The following is a 13,109-nucleotide window of genomic DNA, read 5'->3' on the forward strand; positions in this document are numbered from 1 at the left end:
GAATATTTTGTACCAATCAATCCATATCCTGCAAAACCTACACTTTAAGCTTAGAGCAATATGAAAAGTGTGAAGTAAGTCTCCTTACCTTGTGTTTTGACTTTAATGGTTTTCAATGTTTATTTTCACAGTGCATTGATAATATAAGGTGCAATGGTTTAATGACCATAGTGTTCGAAGAAAACTCTAAAGTCACAGTGCCGCATATGATCAAGTAAGTGCAGCATTTTTTTTAGTGTATGAAACGGCTTGTTGAGGTTTTTTAATAAAAGTTTTAACAAAAGGAAATGTGTATTTGGAAAATAAAGTATTTTAATTTACATTTCCCCCATTTTTATTCAATTGAATTAATTCTACATCCCATAATGTTTCTTTCCCAATCTCTTTCCTGAAGTGGTAGGGATGACTCCAGATGGTAAACTCTCAATTTGCAGTATCGGACTGCATAGGATCACAGCTCAGAGTTTTCTATTATTTGTGAAGCTGCCTTCAGTTATGCCTCAGATGAATAATTTTTTCTCTGATAGCTTCTGTCTGTCATACCACTCATAGTTTTCTTGACTATATTTTAATAGATCTCCAAAATGTAGGTGGCTGTGGACAATTATAATTTTCCAAAGTATTTTGATATATTAGCCAAAATTTTATTCTCTCTGTTTCTCTTATTTCTGTTAAGTAATTAACTTCTCTCATACTTTTACCTGATCACATCAAGGTAACATCATTATTCATAAAACTGCTTCCTTCACCCTTGGTTTCTTTCAGTAATATATTGTAATAAACAATTTTTATTTGTAGACAGCAATTTTCAGTACATGATTCTCAAGTTCTAACACAATTTTAACCTCTTGTATCCTCTACAGATCTGTATTGACATGAATTTTTCCTACTATTATCCAGTATAAATGTTAAGGAGCAGAACATAGGGATAGAAATATAAGTAATTCTTACTTATTGTCATCTGTCAATAGGGCATTTCTCTCTTGGATGTACTCTGCACATGAAGGTTTTTCAAATGCCTCTTATGTAGTTGTTGCTTCTTTTCTCTTTGTGTATGTTTACAAATGAAAAAGAGGTAACATCTGTGAATACATTGTTAGGAAACATACCTTTGACCCATAGAAAGAAAATATTTTATTGTATTCAGTATTATTCCAGGAACTCTCCAGTGTGTAAACACTTCTGTTACCTACTGAATATTAAAAATGCATTCATCTGCTTTCAGATTTTAGGGTACAGCAAGATCTTAATCTCAATGTCATAAGAAGGAAATCTTGACTCCAGAATACATACAGGATCTTCACAATAGACTCAGATTTGGTGTTCTCTTTCTGAAATTGTACTCATCTCATTTTTAGGACACATTGGCTTTTACAGATGGGTATCTTTGGATGAAGTAAAAAAAAAAAAAGATTGCCACCTCTCTGAGGACCTAACTTAAGAAACTTTTTTTTTTATTGTTTATTTTATGTAATGCAGTGTAGAATTGTGTGGGTTCTGTATTCTTAGAAAATCCAATAATTTTTAATTAAAAGATCAGGCCATATTTAAAGATGCTTTACTTACTATCCATTCTGGTTTTTTACAGACTAAGTTTTCAACTTGATAAAATTAAGCAAAATTGAATTTGGGAAAAAAAACCCCTGTCGTGAGTAGGGTTATGTAAATTATTTTCTATCTGATGTCCAAGCAAAAATTAGTCCAATTTTTTTTTTTTTAACCAAACCAACGCCTCTCTATGGTTTCTGCTTTGAAATTTGAGATGTTTCATGATGTTCCCTTTTCCTTTAAGAAAATCAAAATATAATTCCGAGCTGAATTACAGAGGGCAGGTGTTACCTTGCAGGTGAGCCTTAAGATTGAAATCAGCCCCACTATTATTCTACAGTGAGCTTCTTGTAATATTGACCTGCAGGGCACAACAGCCTGAAAGAGAAAAGAAGGGACAGTTCTGCCTCCCGTTCCATTTCAGAAATCTAAGCCTCATTAATGGCTTCTTAGACTTTGACATGTAAATGTCAATAATAAAATTTAAATTCCCTTAGTTATGGCATAAAACATAACTGAATGGAATCAGGTACCACCACAGATAAAGAGTTTTCTTGTGTTGATGAAATACAAAATGCACTACTGTACCATAATCACTGTTCCTCTTTGGTAAAATGTTCTAAATTTAATTTTTGTGTAGATCAGATGCTCGTCTTCATAGAGATGACATTGATATCTGCTTCAGCAAAACACTGAATTCCTGCAAAGTACCCCAAATCCGTTATGCAAGCGTCGAGCGCCTTTTGGAGCGGCTAACAGACTTGAGATTTCTAAGTATCGATTTCCTGAATACTTTCCTACATACTTACCGCATATTTACTACTGCAGCTGTTGTACTGGAAAAGCTCTCAGACATATACAGACGGCCCTTCACTTCCATTCCTGTCAGGTGAGCTCTGGGGGTTTTCCATTCTACCATAGATTTCTTATGGAATTACAATGGTGTCATTTGTCGTTAGGTTTTTTCCCCCATGATCTTCTATTATATAAGTAATCTAAGAAGAAAGTTCTTCTTTTGTGAATAGGATGTAACTTTTTAGGTAAGTCTGTCAGCTTGCTGCCCATAAGAGTAATACAGATTTTGCAGTGCCATGCAGATTTGCACAAGATTTGTTTGTACGTGTTTTCACTTAAATCTGCTCTGGGTTTATTATGATCTGTTGCCTTTCTTGTTTCTTACTCTCAGGTCTTTGGAGTTATTCTTTGCTACCAGTCAAAACAACAGAGGAGAGTACCTGGCTGATGGGAAGTCACCACACCTCTGTCGCAAGTTTTCTTCTCCTCCTCCATTGTCACTCTCCAGAACTTCCTCACCTGTCAGAACCCGAAAACTGTCATTGACCTCACCACTGAATTCAAGGATCGGTGCCCTTGACCTCTCTGCTTCATCTGTGGCGAGCAGTCCTACCTCGACCTACAGCCCAGCCACCTCCCCACCACCAACGGGTAGCAAAGTACCTCTGGACCTTAGCAAAGGGCCCTCCTCTCCTGAGCAAAGTCCTGGCTCCATCGAGGACAGCTTGGAGAACCCCCGTGTTGACCTCTGTAATAAGCTGAGGAGAAGTATTCGAAGAGGTATTATATACCCACGAAATACTGAACGTTCCTTTTGGAAAACAGCTCAGTCTCTAAAGCAGGCTTGACTGTTATCAGATTAAAGCTGAGAAGTTGTCTCTCATGTCTTTTTTCTTCTCTCTTCTGGTGACCATAAGCTGTGTCGTGAAACCTATTGCTCTGCTCCCTTTTTCTTCTGTACTAGCAGCTGCAATGCGTTGTCCGTTTCTGCCACTTTATTGCTTCTTTGTAGAAAGAGCAGTATGGCACTACTGCCTTGTCTGTCTTCACTTCAGCAAAGTGCTAAGGAGAAAGGCAGAAGGAAATATTTGATGCCGGTTGTGTTTCCTGAGGTGAAAGGTGTTTGTTGTTGTACCATTACTACAGGAAGTAAAATACTAAGTTAAAAAAAGAGGGTTGTAAAGACCCAAAAGCTTTAACGTGTTCACATACTAGTGTTAGCTTTCCAGAAAGCTTTCATCACTAATCCAAGCAAGTAATTTATGTGATGCGCTTGGTACATTGGTGAGATTCATCGCACCTGGTTGTTATCCATCCAGAAGGCAGATGTCTGAAATAGATTAATTGCTCCTGTGCAAATGCCTGTTTTCCTCTATGGATTGTGTAAGGCACCTTGGAATAGGTACTACTTCCAGAGAGCTAAAGTTAGTTAATATAAAACTCTAGGATGACACCATTATGTTTACAGATGGCAAAGCAAGAAAGTAGCTCTAATCTCATGGGATGCATGAGTGTGTACTTATTTCTCATTGCTCTTTGGGGATAAAGGGATGGTCTTCTGAATTAGAAGTGTAAAGTAATTTTTTGTATTGTTGTTACATTAAACAGAAGATGAGGGATAAAAAAAATATGGTATTTTATTCCTAAAATTAACATTTAGAAAAGGTCTTACATGGATTGACTTACAGTCCGAGGAATTTGAACTGGAAATCTGAGCAAAATGTAGCTCAGTTTTATTTGCAAGTACTGCAACAATGAAAAGTGATATAACCTAAGAGAAAAGAAAAAAAAGGTTACCAGACATAAACTAAGAAAAATGCAATTGAAGCATTATGGCTACTCCTTGCTGATGAATTGAAAAAGTGCCCTGGTAAGAAATCTGATGTTTTATTATGCAGAGGGATTGTTTTTACACAATTTAACAAAATTTTTAAAAAAATCTTTTTATCAGTTAAGTTAGCCACCTTATCATTATAGGAACCTATGCTTGCCCACTGCTTTTTGCTTTCATAAGATGTTGGTTGGCTGTTACGCTTAATCATTATATTTCTGTATGCTGGATGACTTTAAATGAATAGCATAACAGACAATATATATAAAATATAGTATTTACTATGTAGAATTGGACAAACTCTTTTTATGCACTAGCGTAACCACATTCAAATCAATATGGTAGCACAGTATGTCCCAAAATATAGGCCATGCATTAAAAATAATTGTACATAGGTAACTGCAGTCTAATGTCTAATGTTTTTTGCTCTGCACTGTAAAGCACACTAGTAAAGAATAAGTTGTTCTGGCCTAGTGTTAGCTCTTGGCATTGTTGTAGAGATATTCACATTTTGAATTCCGGTTTATCAAAGCTGGAAGTGTCACGTGAGCAGCGTGAGGGACATCTGGAAATGGCAAGAACCTCATATAAACGCTAAATTGCTGTCTGTGCAATGTCTCCAGGCCCTTTGGGGATCTGCTGCTGAACAGTTTGCACTCTGTTTGGAGGAATTTGCAGCTAGACAGCTCTGTTCTGTGGGGGAAAGTCCTTCCATCACCAGCTGCATATGGCATGCTGAGGAAGAAGAGTAAGTTTAGAAAGAAATCTCAAAAAGAGAATAGCAGTGGGCAGTAGGAGAACTACAGAGTGCTAATTTGCATCTTTCCTATCAAAAGTAATGTGTGTTTGTTTCTGAAATTTTCTGGGTAAGGACACCAGTTCTACTTAATCAGGAGCCACCACGCTGTCATGGTTAATACTGTTGCTCTGGTACTGCCAGATTTCCAAGAATCTTACTCTAAATGCAATATAACCGTACAAATTCTGTTCCTCAGGACATATTATTATGGTGATTGTTGTCCTTCAATGTTGTCCATTTACATCCTGGAGTTTCTGCCTTCTTCACCCACGTCCAAAGCTGTTTGTTTTCGAAGTTTATATTTTCTGAAGTTTTTGCTTATATAATTTTTTCTATATACAATGCTTGTGCTGCAAGCACACTTGTCATTCATATCAAATGCAGGATATATTTTATCAGCTTGTTTTCCTCATCTCAGAAGTAGTATTTCTATCATTTCTTTTTTATTCTTCTGACAGAAGAACTCCTCTATGTAGTAATCTGCTCTACAGTGCTGTTTGGCCATTTTTTGGGGCAGTTTTTGATTACACATAGTTACCCAACAAGGACTGTATTCCCTAGCTCATATAAAATCTATGAATTCAAATATCCTTATTATATATGCATTTCACTGCACTTAAAGTGCTGTCTTAACCAAGCTATTTTAAAACTGACAACTTGCTGGGTTCACCGAGTCCTTTATTTATGAGCTTTTGTGTGGATGTCTCATGGGTAAGAAATTTTCCCAGTCCTTTAACTCCATTCAGAGGGTAATTATTGCTGAGTCTTCCTAATGCAAAAGTTTCATAGCAAGTTCCAGAAGCAGTACTGCTTAAAACAACTATTAAGCAAAGATTAAACATAAACACCTTTGTATTAGATGTGTTTGGTGGTATTAGGTTGGTATTGAAACACTAATATTAAATGCTCTATTATATAATGACCATTTTTTAAACACTACCTTCCAGTGAAGTCCCCTTTGATGTACTCTTTTTCATCAATGCTATACAGTTCAGATAATTCAAAGTTGATCACTTGCAGACTCTCTGTATTTTGGTGTTCGTAAACTGGGAGTCCTGAATCACTCACGAACTCTATAATCTCTGCATAGGCACTTCATATCTAAAAAAACTCTAATCTGACTTCTCTCTGTGCTTTAAAAAAGCATCTCTTAAAGACCCATACTGTAGTTCCTTATGGCCTCTTGATATTTTCAAAGAACATTTATACTTTATAAACATATTAACAGTGTAGAAGAGAATAGAGTATACATTAAAGACTGGTAATTATGAATGATCATCCTAGTATTAACATTTATTCTCTTTTAAAGCAGCAGTTCTAGAATCTGTGTCAGTGGACCGGACAATTCCTGAAAGCGCCTCGGCAGTGGATACCACAGAGCTTTCCCCATGCAGATCCCCTTCAACACCACGTCATCTTCGCTACCGTCAGCCAGGAGGTAACAACACAATGTTTGCCTCCATCAGTCACTTTAAAAAGTGTAAACACTGTAGCTGTAATCTTTGCAGTGTATTAGAAAACAATAGTTTTTGAGTGATGTGGTTTACTTGTATTTTATTTATTTCTCAGGTGTATGTATTTCTCAGGTGTATATATTCACATTAGAATGTGAATTATGCCAATTAATTTGTATAGTAATAACAAGAAAATTAGAAGCATATTGGGACATCAGTATGATGAAATGTTCTTAAGTAGCTAGAGCAGAATGTGCCCAAGTTAAAACTAATACTGAATCAGTCCTATTCTCACAAAACTTTCAAGATCTTGACAGATTTTTTTCACTTTTTACTAAGGGGACATATTTTGGGCACATAATCATGAAATAAACAACACCCATTATTGTCAATGGAGAGTGAATGTGTCTGTTTCTTTGTACGACACTGAACATTTACAGATGGTGTCACATTTTTCATTCCAAAATTTGAATAAACTGCTCAACTGAAGGGGAAAAAGTGAGAGCTCGAACTCCTCAAATAGCTCTCACATGGCTCCTTGAAATCATTAACAGAGCTGTGAGCTACGTCCGTTAATGCTTAAAACGCTGCCATCTCATGCCAGCTAGATTTCTATGCAGTTGTTTCATGCTTGGGATTAAACCAACAAAACCAGAGCAGAATCTTCTCAGCTGTTAATAAGTTCCCGAGACACTTCAATTTCAAGTCAATGGTAATCTTCTGCTGTTGGGCACATTTATGGTGAGCTGGCGAGATGTGAGATTTGGAAATTGTGAGGATCAATGCCACATTACCCGAGCACTGGTCAGAAGCAATGTTCACAGAACTCCCTGTAGAGAAAGTCTAATAAGTTGTGCAAAACTGTGCAAAACTGTTTCTCAGTCACCTGAGAAAGTATATGAATCTAGTTATCAGATACTGGTTAATATGCTTAGCTCTCTAACATTTTTTTTTTAGGTTTTTTTTTTAGGTTATTGTTCTTGTCATTTTCTTTTTCTGTTTGATTACTGCTTGTTCCTCACCTTGGCCGTGTCGTAGACATTTTTTTGCGTAGCAACATTAGTTGTACTAACGTGGAAATAAAACTTGAATCACAAATATGATTATGATATTTTTATTTCCCTTTAATATAAAGTCCTCTGACAATGAAAACTTAAAATTTTCACAAACTATAAACATCAGTGAAGACTTTTAGTATTATTTGTGCTTAACTTGAAATATATTAGAAGTATGTAGAAGTTGTTAACTTTTCTCTATATGTTCTCCTTACAGTACAAACTGCTGACAACAGCCACTGTTCGGTTTCTCCTGCTTCCGCTTTTGCTATTGCTACAGCTGCAGCTGGGCATGGGAGTCCACCAGGTGAGAGAAATGTGCTGTACGAAAGAGAGGTAAAGTAAGGTAGCTATGTCTTGAAAGGTAAATGTTTCTTAAGAACATACTTATCAGCATCCTAAATGGTCTTTGATTTGTTACTTTGATCTGCTGGTGTTTTCAGCCTGGAATCCTGCCCTTCATGTGGACACTGTAGAACAGCATTCACAGATAGCTGGAGCCTTGGCTTCCAGTTATGTGGCCATTATGAAAATATTTGTAATGTAACTCATTTAATTGGAAGTGAAACTGACACGTAAGAATTAGAACAGCTTAAGACAGGCTCTTCAGGTACATCCAGAGTTGCATTTCCTGCTGTGGCAGCCTGGAAAATTTGGCTGATGCAGCAATTTGTGTCATTGAAGACCAAAATGATCTCTTAGGCTGTTTATGTACCACCCTGTCCTGGGGACTTACAAGGAACTATCACGAAGTCTACTTGAAAGAAGAAAAGGATGAGAAAGAATTCAGAAATATCTTTTAGAAAACAAAACATGAAACCTGACAAACGAGGACTGCATACTCTCAAGAAATTTGTGTCACCTTTCTGCCTTTCTTTTTAGGATGCTAAGGAGGTTGCGAAACTATTCAGGGAGATTTTGAACTATCATTCCATAAATCAGTGATAGCTTTCTCTGGTGACTTAAATCTTTTGTTGTTTTTATAGATGTCTTATTTGTTTTTTGGTGTTTTTTTTTTAATCGACTTACAATTCAAGACCTTATATTGAAGATGAACTTTTTTATGTCCAGGTTTGTTATACATAACAGCAGTTGCACTTAACTAAAGTATGGCAAGGGTGTACTGTATATTCCTTTGGAAGGAGCTATGTTGTCTATTGTCTGGAGTTATTTAGAGCAACTTAAAATACTTGATTGAAGTTTTGAATTTGCTTGCTGTCTTGCTGTCTACCTTTTGACATATTAATGTCTTCTGCTAAGTGAGTCCTGTTAGGACATGTTACAAATAAAAGCAACTTTTTTCAAGTCCAGAAAATCACTTTGTGTTGACACACTCAATCACACAGCTCATTTTAATTATATGTGACAAAGCATAGTTCAAATCATTCATGAAATTCTATGCAAGTCAGTAAATCGTCACCATTGATTTCAGTGGATTTTGTATTCTGTGTCTAAAGTTGTGGTCACTCATTTGATGAGTGTGGGTAGGCATCCTGAGAAAATGATCTCTGGATAAACATGAATCAGTCCTTCTGTTACTCTGGTGTACTTCCTCTGATTTTTGGACGATCAAAAGAGAATAATGTTCAGTTTTAGAAACTTTATGAACCTGTCACAAACACGTATTTAATAAAATATTTTTGAAATTATTCATATCCTCTGCCTTTGAAATCAGACACTGCCAAGGAATCAGCAATGCATTTTGCTTTATGAATTAATTTCAGTATGTTTATGAATTGTTCAAAAAGTACAGTGAGAACAAAAAATACTGGTTTTCCCTACTAGGACCAATTCAATGAGTAGAAGGCCTGTGAGATTCTGCTGAGGGACAGTGTTAGGGGAAGAGACTTTCACAGGTTCAGACAGTGAACAGCTGCCTGCATGTGGGAGTCATTAGTAGTTACTAAACCAGGAAGCTAGAATAGGTTCAGGTGCTGAAATAATTTGGATGTGGTGGGGAAGTATTAGGAGGTAAGGGTCATCGCTGTGTCTTCTGTTCTTACTCTTCCTTGAAACCTTCTGGCTTCTGGTTTTTGGTTTTTTTTGGTTTTCTCAGGGTTTGATCTCCTAGTTCCTCTCAACTTTCCATCTTCCAGTTCTGACTGCTCAGGGATGTGCTGAGGGAAAGGGGTTAACAGACTTGCCAGAAAGCCTTGTAGTCACATGCTCTACCAGAACCAGACACGAAGAATATTTAAGCATGTTCTGTGTAGAGTGCTGGCTGTAACATTTTTAATTGCTATCACCATCCAACTCTAAGTTTGTATACTGGTAAGTATGCAAAGCTCTGAGCAGATCTGCCAGGAAATACAATAACGTTCTGTATCTTTAGATAAGCACCTAAGGGAACACTGTCCATGCTGGTCCTGTCTCCAGGCTGCATGGCTGCAAGTGGCTTGATGGGAAACCGAAGCTGAGTACTTTCATCTGCTTTAGGTATTGGGGCACTTCCCCCTTTGGACGCAGCCCGAGTGCAGTGCCTGTTGTCAGTGTGCTGAGTATGCTCCGTGCCCACTGTGTGGGGATCAGGACTGTGCTTCAGGGACTTTGATAATGTTTTTCAGGGCACCCTCATCTGTTGGGTTTGTTATCTACGTGCATGTGAAGTACACGTGTAGGTCTAGCAGGGCCCTAAGAACCGCTCATGCTTGGGTTGTCCCACCACACCATATGCTGCACTAGTTAGCTGCTGAATAGAAGGGCACCACGGCTTTGCTCTGCAGCATGCAGAGCTCCCTGAAGTATATGGAACCTTTCTCTGAAGCAGTTTTCTCTTTAGCAGTTTTTTTTTAATTTACGGATTTTGTTGCCATTAATTTCAGTTACTTTACAGGTAGCTGCTTTATGATCCCAAGCTGTACCACTTGTCCTATTGTTTAGTCTATTTGCCTAGTAAAATATTAATCTTTACATATCTTAAACATGTTTTCATCTATTTTCTTCCAGTAAATTTGCATATTACTTGTTTATTGCAACAGCATGATAAAGAGAAATTCAAAGTGAAAGTACAGGAAGTAAAGTAAGGTGCCTCAGGCACACAGCTTGGTGCCTGCATGAATGATTAACATACAGAGTAGGGATAAACAGAGCATGGTGTGTCTTTTAGATGTCCTTTTTCTTTCGGAGGTGAGGGTTGGATGAATGGCTTGTGGCTTGCTGCAGTTGTAGTGCTCAGTCATCATTAATATGTTGCTGCACACCTTCATTCTTTTCCCGGTTTATAAAAATAGGATAATACTAGCACATTCTAATACAGATATGCAAAGGTCAAATTTTATTCTTCAGTCTTCTGCAGCTTTCTTTCATGGCAATAAAGCTTGTTCTTCAGCATGGAAGAGAACTCAAAGTTGCACAAGCACCCGTCTCCAGAACAGTGAAAGATACCCAGTTTTCGTGGCTGAATGTAAACTAATATAAACTGAAATTGATGATGTAGGGACACATGTCACGTTACTTACTCTGAATTACCATCTCCCTTCTCATGGCTCTGTCATTTCTCCTAGCACTTCTGTTCTTCTCAGAGTGGTAAATAAGCCCTGAGCAATCACAAACATAAACCTGCTCAGAAGCCTCGGTTACTTGAGCTGTTTCTTTCTTCCCCTGTTTATACACCTGCAGAAAAGTGGTTCCTGGTTTCTGCTTAAATCAGTGGCAGCTTCCAAAAGCAACACAGAAGTTACCTAGCAGCTCTGCTCCCATATCTGTCTTACATTATGGAAAAGTTCCTAAAAAAATGTTAATGCTACAGTCTCATCCTAATGAATGTGCTGCTGATCTCTTCCTTTAGCTTTGTGATGGGAATGAGGTAGTCCTTAAGTGGAACTCCAGGAGCTGCAGTGAGCCTCGCCTCTTCAGGAGTCATTTCCTTCTCTTTTCTGAGAGTCTGTCACACAGCCAGTGTCAAAAAAAGGAGTGAGACTGGTAATGTGGGAGAGGAACCTCCTGCCAAAATATTCACCCATCATTTGTAGTTTTGCTGCAAAAATTGTACAGATGTTACAGGAGTTAAGTAACAACAGTATAATCTATACAGCACCCACATAAACCCTAGCACTATACAAAAACAATTCATGTGGAAAAGTACTTCTTTCATTTGTTGCTTGCAGAACTTGCATATTTCCCTGGTTTATCTTTGTGCAATTCTTTCAAATATGTTACTGCCTTTTTTTCTCCTTAACTTTTTAACTTATGTCTGTTTCCGTAAATTTGGAGCACTATGTCAGGATCAGTAAGCTATCATGCACTGGTTTTTAAAGAAAAATCATCTTTTGGTGTTCCTTTACTGAAACTGCTTGCTCTGCATGCAAATCATCATCCTTGTTAATACTTATAAACTATGAAGGTGTTCTGTGTGATTAGCAGAGATTCAACCTTTGCTTAAAGTCTCTGAGTGGTTATATGCGTGAACCTGAATTAGCAAAATAATCCTGTGTTGTTTCTATGAATAATGAATAAAGTAAAAAGTACTTAAATAGGCTTAGCAAATGTGCAAATTTCTTCTCTGCTAAGAATGTCTAGCACAACTCGAAGAAGAATTTATAATGTTAAATTGATCATTTTATTTAGAAACAGTTTTACTGAACACGGGCTTCAAGGAGACTGTTTTGACAAAAACAAATTCAAGATCTAAACTGATCTTACATACTTTTTATAAATTTTTATACTTGTAGCAGATAGACTGAAAGAACTTTGAGAAGCTTATTTCTTCCTCAAGTCAAGCTAGAGACGAAAAGTCTCCCAATGTGGAAAATACATGTTAGACAAGAAGCAAATACTTAAACCCAAACGAACGGGTTGTTCCCCGATGAACATAGCAGCTTTATTTCAACAGCTGCATCATCCAATTTGGAGCTGCGTACGTTGGTGTTTCCAGCATGCTGCATGCTTCAGAACTGCCTTCCTCCTCCTCCAGCATGCCGATCCACGCTGCAGAGAATGTACCATTTTTCACAAGAACAGGGTGACATATTATGGGAGAGGATGGGAGTGGGTTGGAAGCCCGTGGTTGGCAGGAGGGCCTGGCTTCTTTAGTATAAGCATTTGGTTTTTAAAAGACATGTGAAAGGCAGAGGAGACAGTGAGAAAGAAGTAGGGGAAAAAAAATTCTTTGGAGCAGTATCTCTGACAAATATGGTTTGCACGCAAGAAAATGTGCCCCATTCTAGGAAGGAGGGAAGATGGTTTTATTCTCTCTGATTTTAGTGCTTTAAAGGAGCAATTAAAGTAACAGCTTGAAGCTTTGAAGTGTCTGCACAAAAATGAATCACTTATATACTATCCCTTTCAGTTAATTGCCTGCACATCTCTCTGGTGCTAAATTACCTTTGACTTGAGTTATTTACCTAAGTATTGTTCAGGAGAGAGAATTTCCTAAAGCTTCTGCATTTTGCAGCTTGTACCATACCAAAGAACATTTCAAAAGATCTCTCAAATAATCAGCTGTGAATCCTTTCTTATGTAGAGAAAGCATGACCAGCTTCTTCTCCTTTCAGGGATCCATTCTGGGTTGTTCAGAGAAGCAATCTTAAACTAAATTTCCCTTGGTTTTAGGCTAGAAAACATGATCAGCCTGTTTACCAGACCATTTCCTGGTATCATCTGTTTTTTCATAGCTCTTAAAATCTGTC

The 13,109-nt window shown here is 37.5% G+C and overlaps 1 protein-coding gene across 1 annotated transcript in view; it reads left to right on the forward strand.

Annotated features, from left to right (window-relative positions):
- The window catches only part of RASGRF2 (Ras protein-specific guanine nucleotide-releasing factor 2), a gene marked incomplete at its 5' end in the record, with an annotated part of 82,995 nt that overhangs the window by 29,494 nt on the left and 40,392 nt on the right, over nucleotides 1–13,109 (forward strand). Inside the window, 5 exons of the mRNA XM_009877143.1 lie at nucleotides 132–214; nucleotides 2,189–2,437; nucleotides 2,735–3,123; nucleotides 6,283–6,411; nucleotides 7,700–7,789. Coding sequence (XP_009875445.1) covers nucleotides 132–214; nucleotides 2,189–2,437; nucleotides 2,735–3,123; nucleotides 6,283–6,411; nucleotides 7,700–7,789 — 940 coding nt within the window. The remainder of the gene's footprint in view (nucleotides 1–131; nucleotides 215–2,188; nucleotides 2,438–2,734; nucleotides 3,124–6,282; nucleotides 6,412–7,699; nucleotides 7,790–13,109) is intronic.

This window comes from Apaloderma vittatum, unplaced genomic scaffold (assembly GCF_000703405.1).
Source record: "Apaloderma vittatum isolate BGI_N311 unplaced genomic scaffold, ASM70340v1 scaffold7809, whole genome shotgun sequence".
In the NCBI taxonomy this organism is placed as follows: domain Eukaryota; kingdom Metazoa; phylum Chordata; class Aves; order Trogoniformes; family Trogonidae; genus Apaloderma; species Apaloderma vittatum.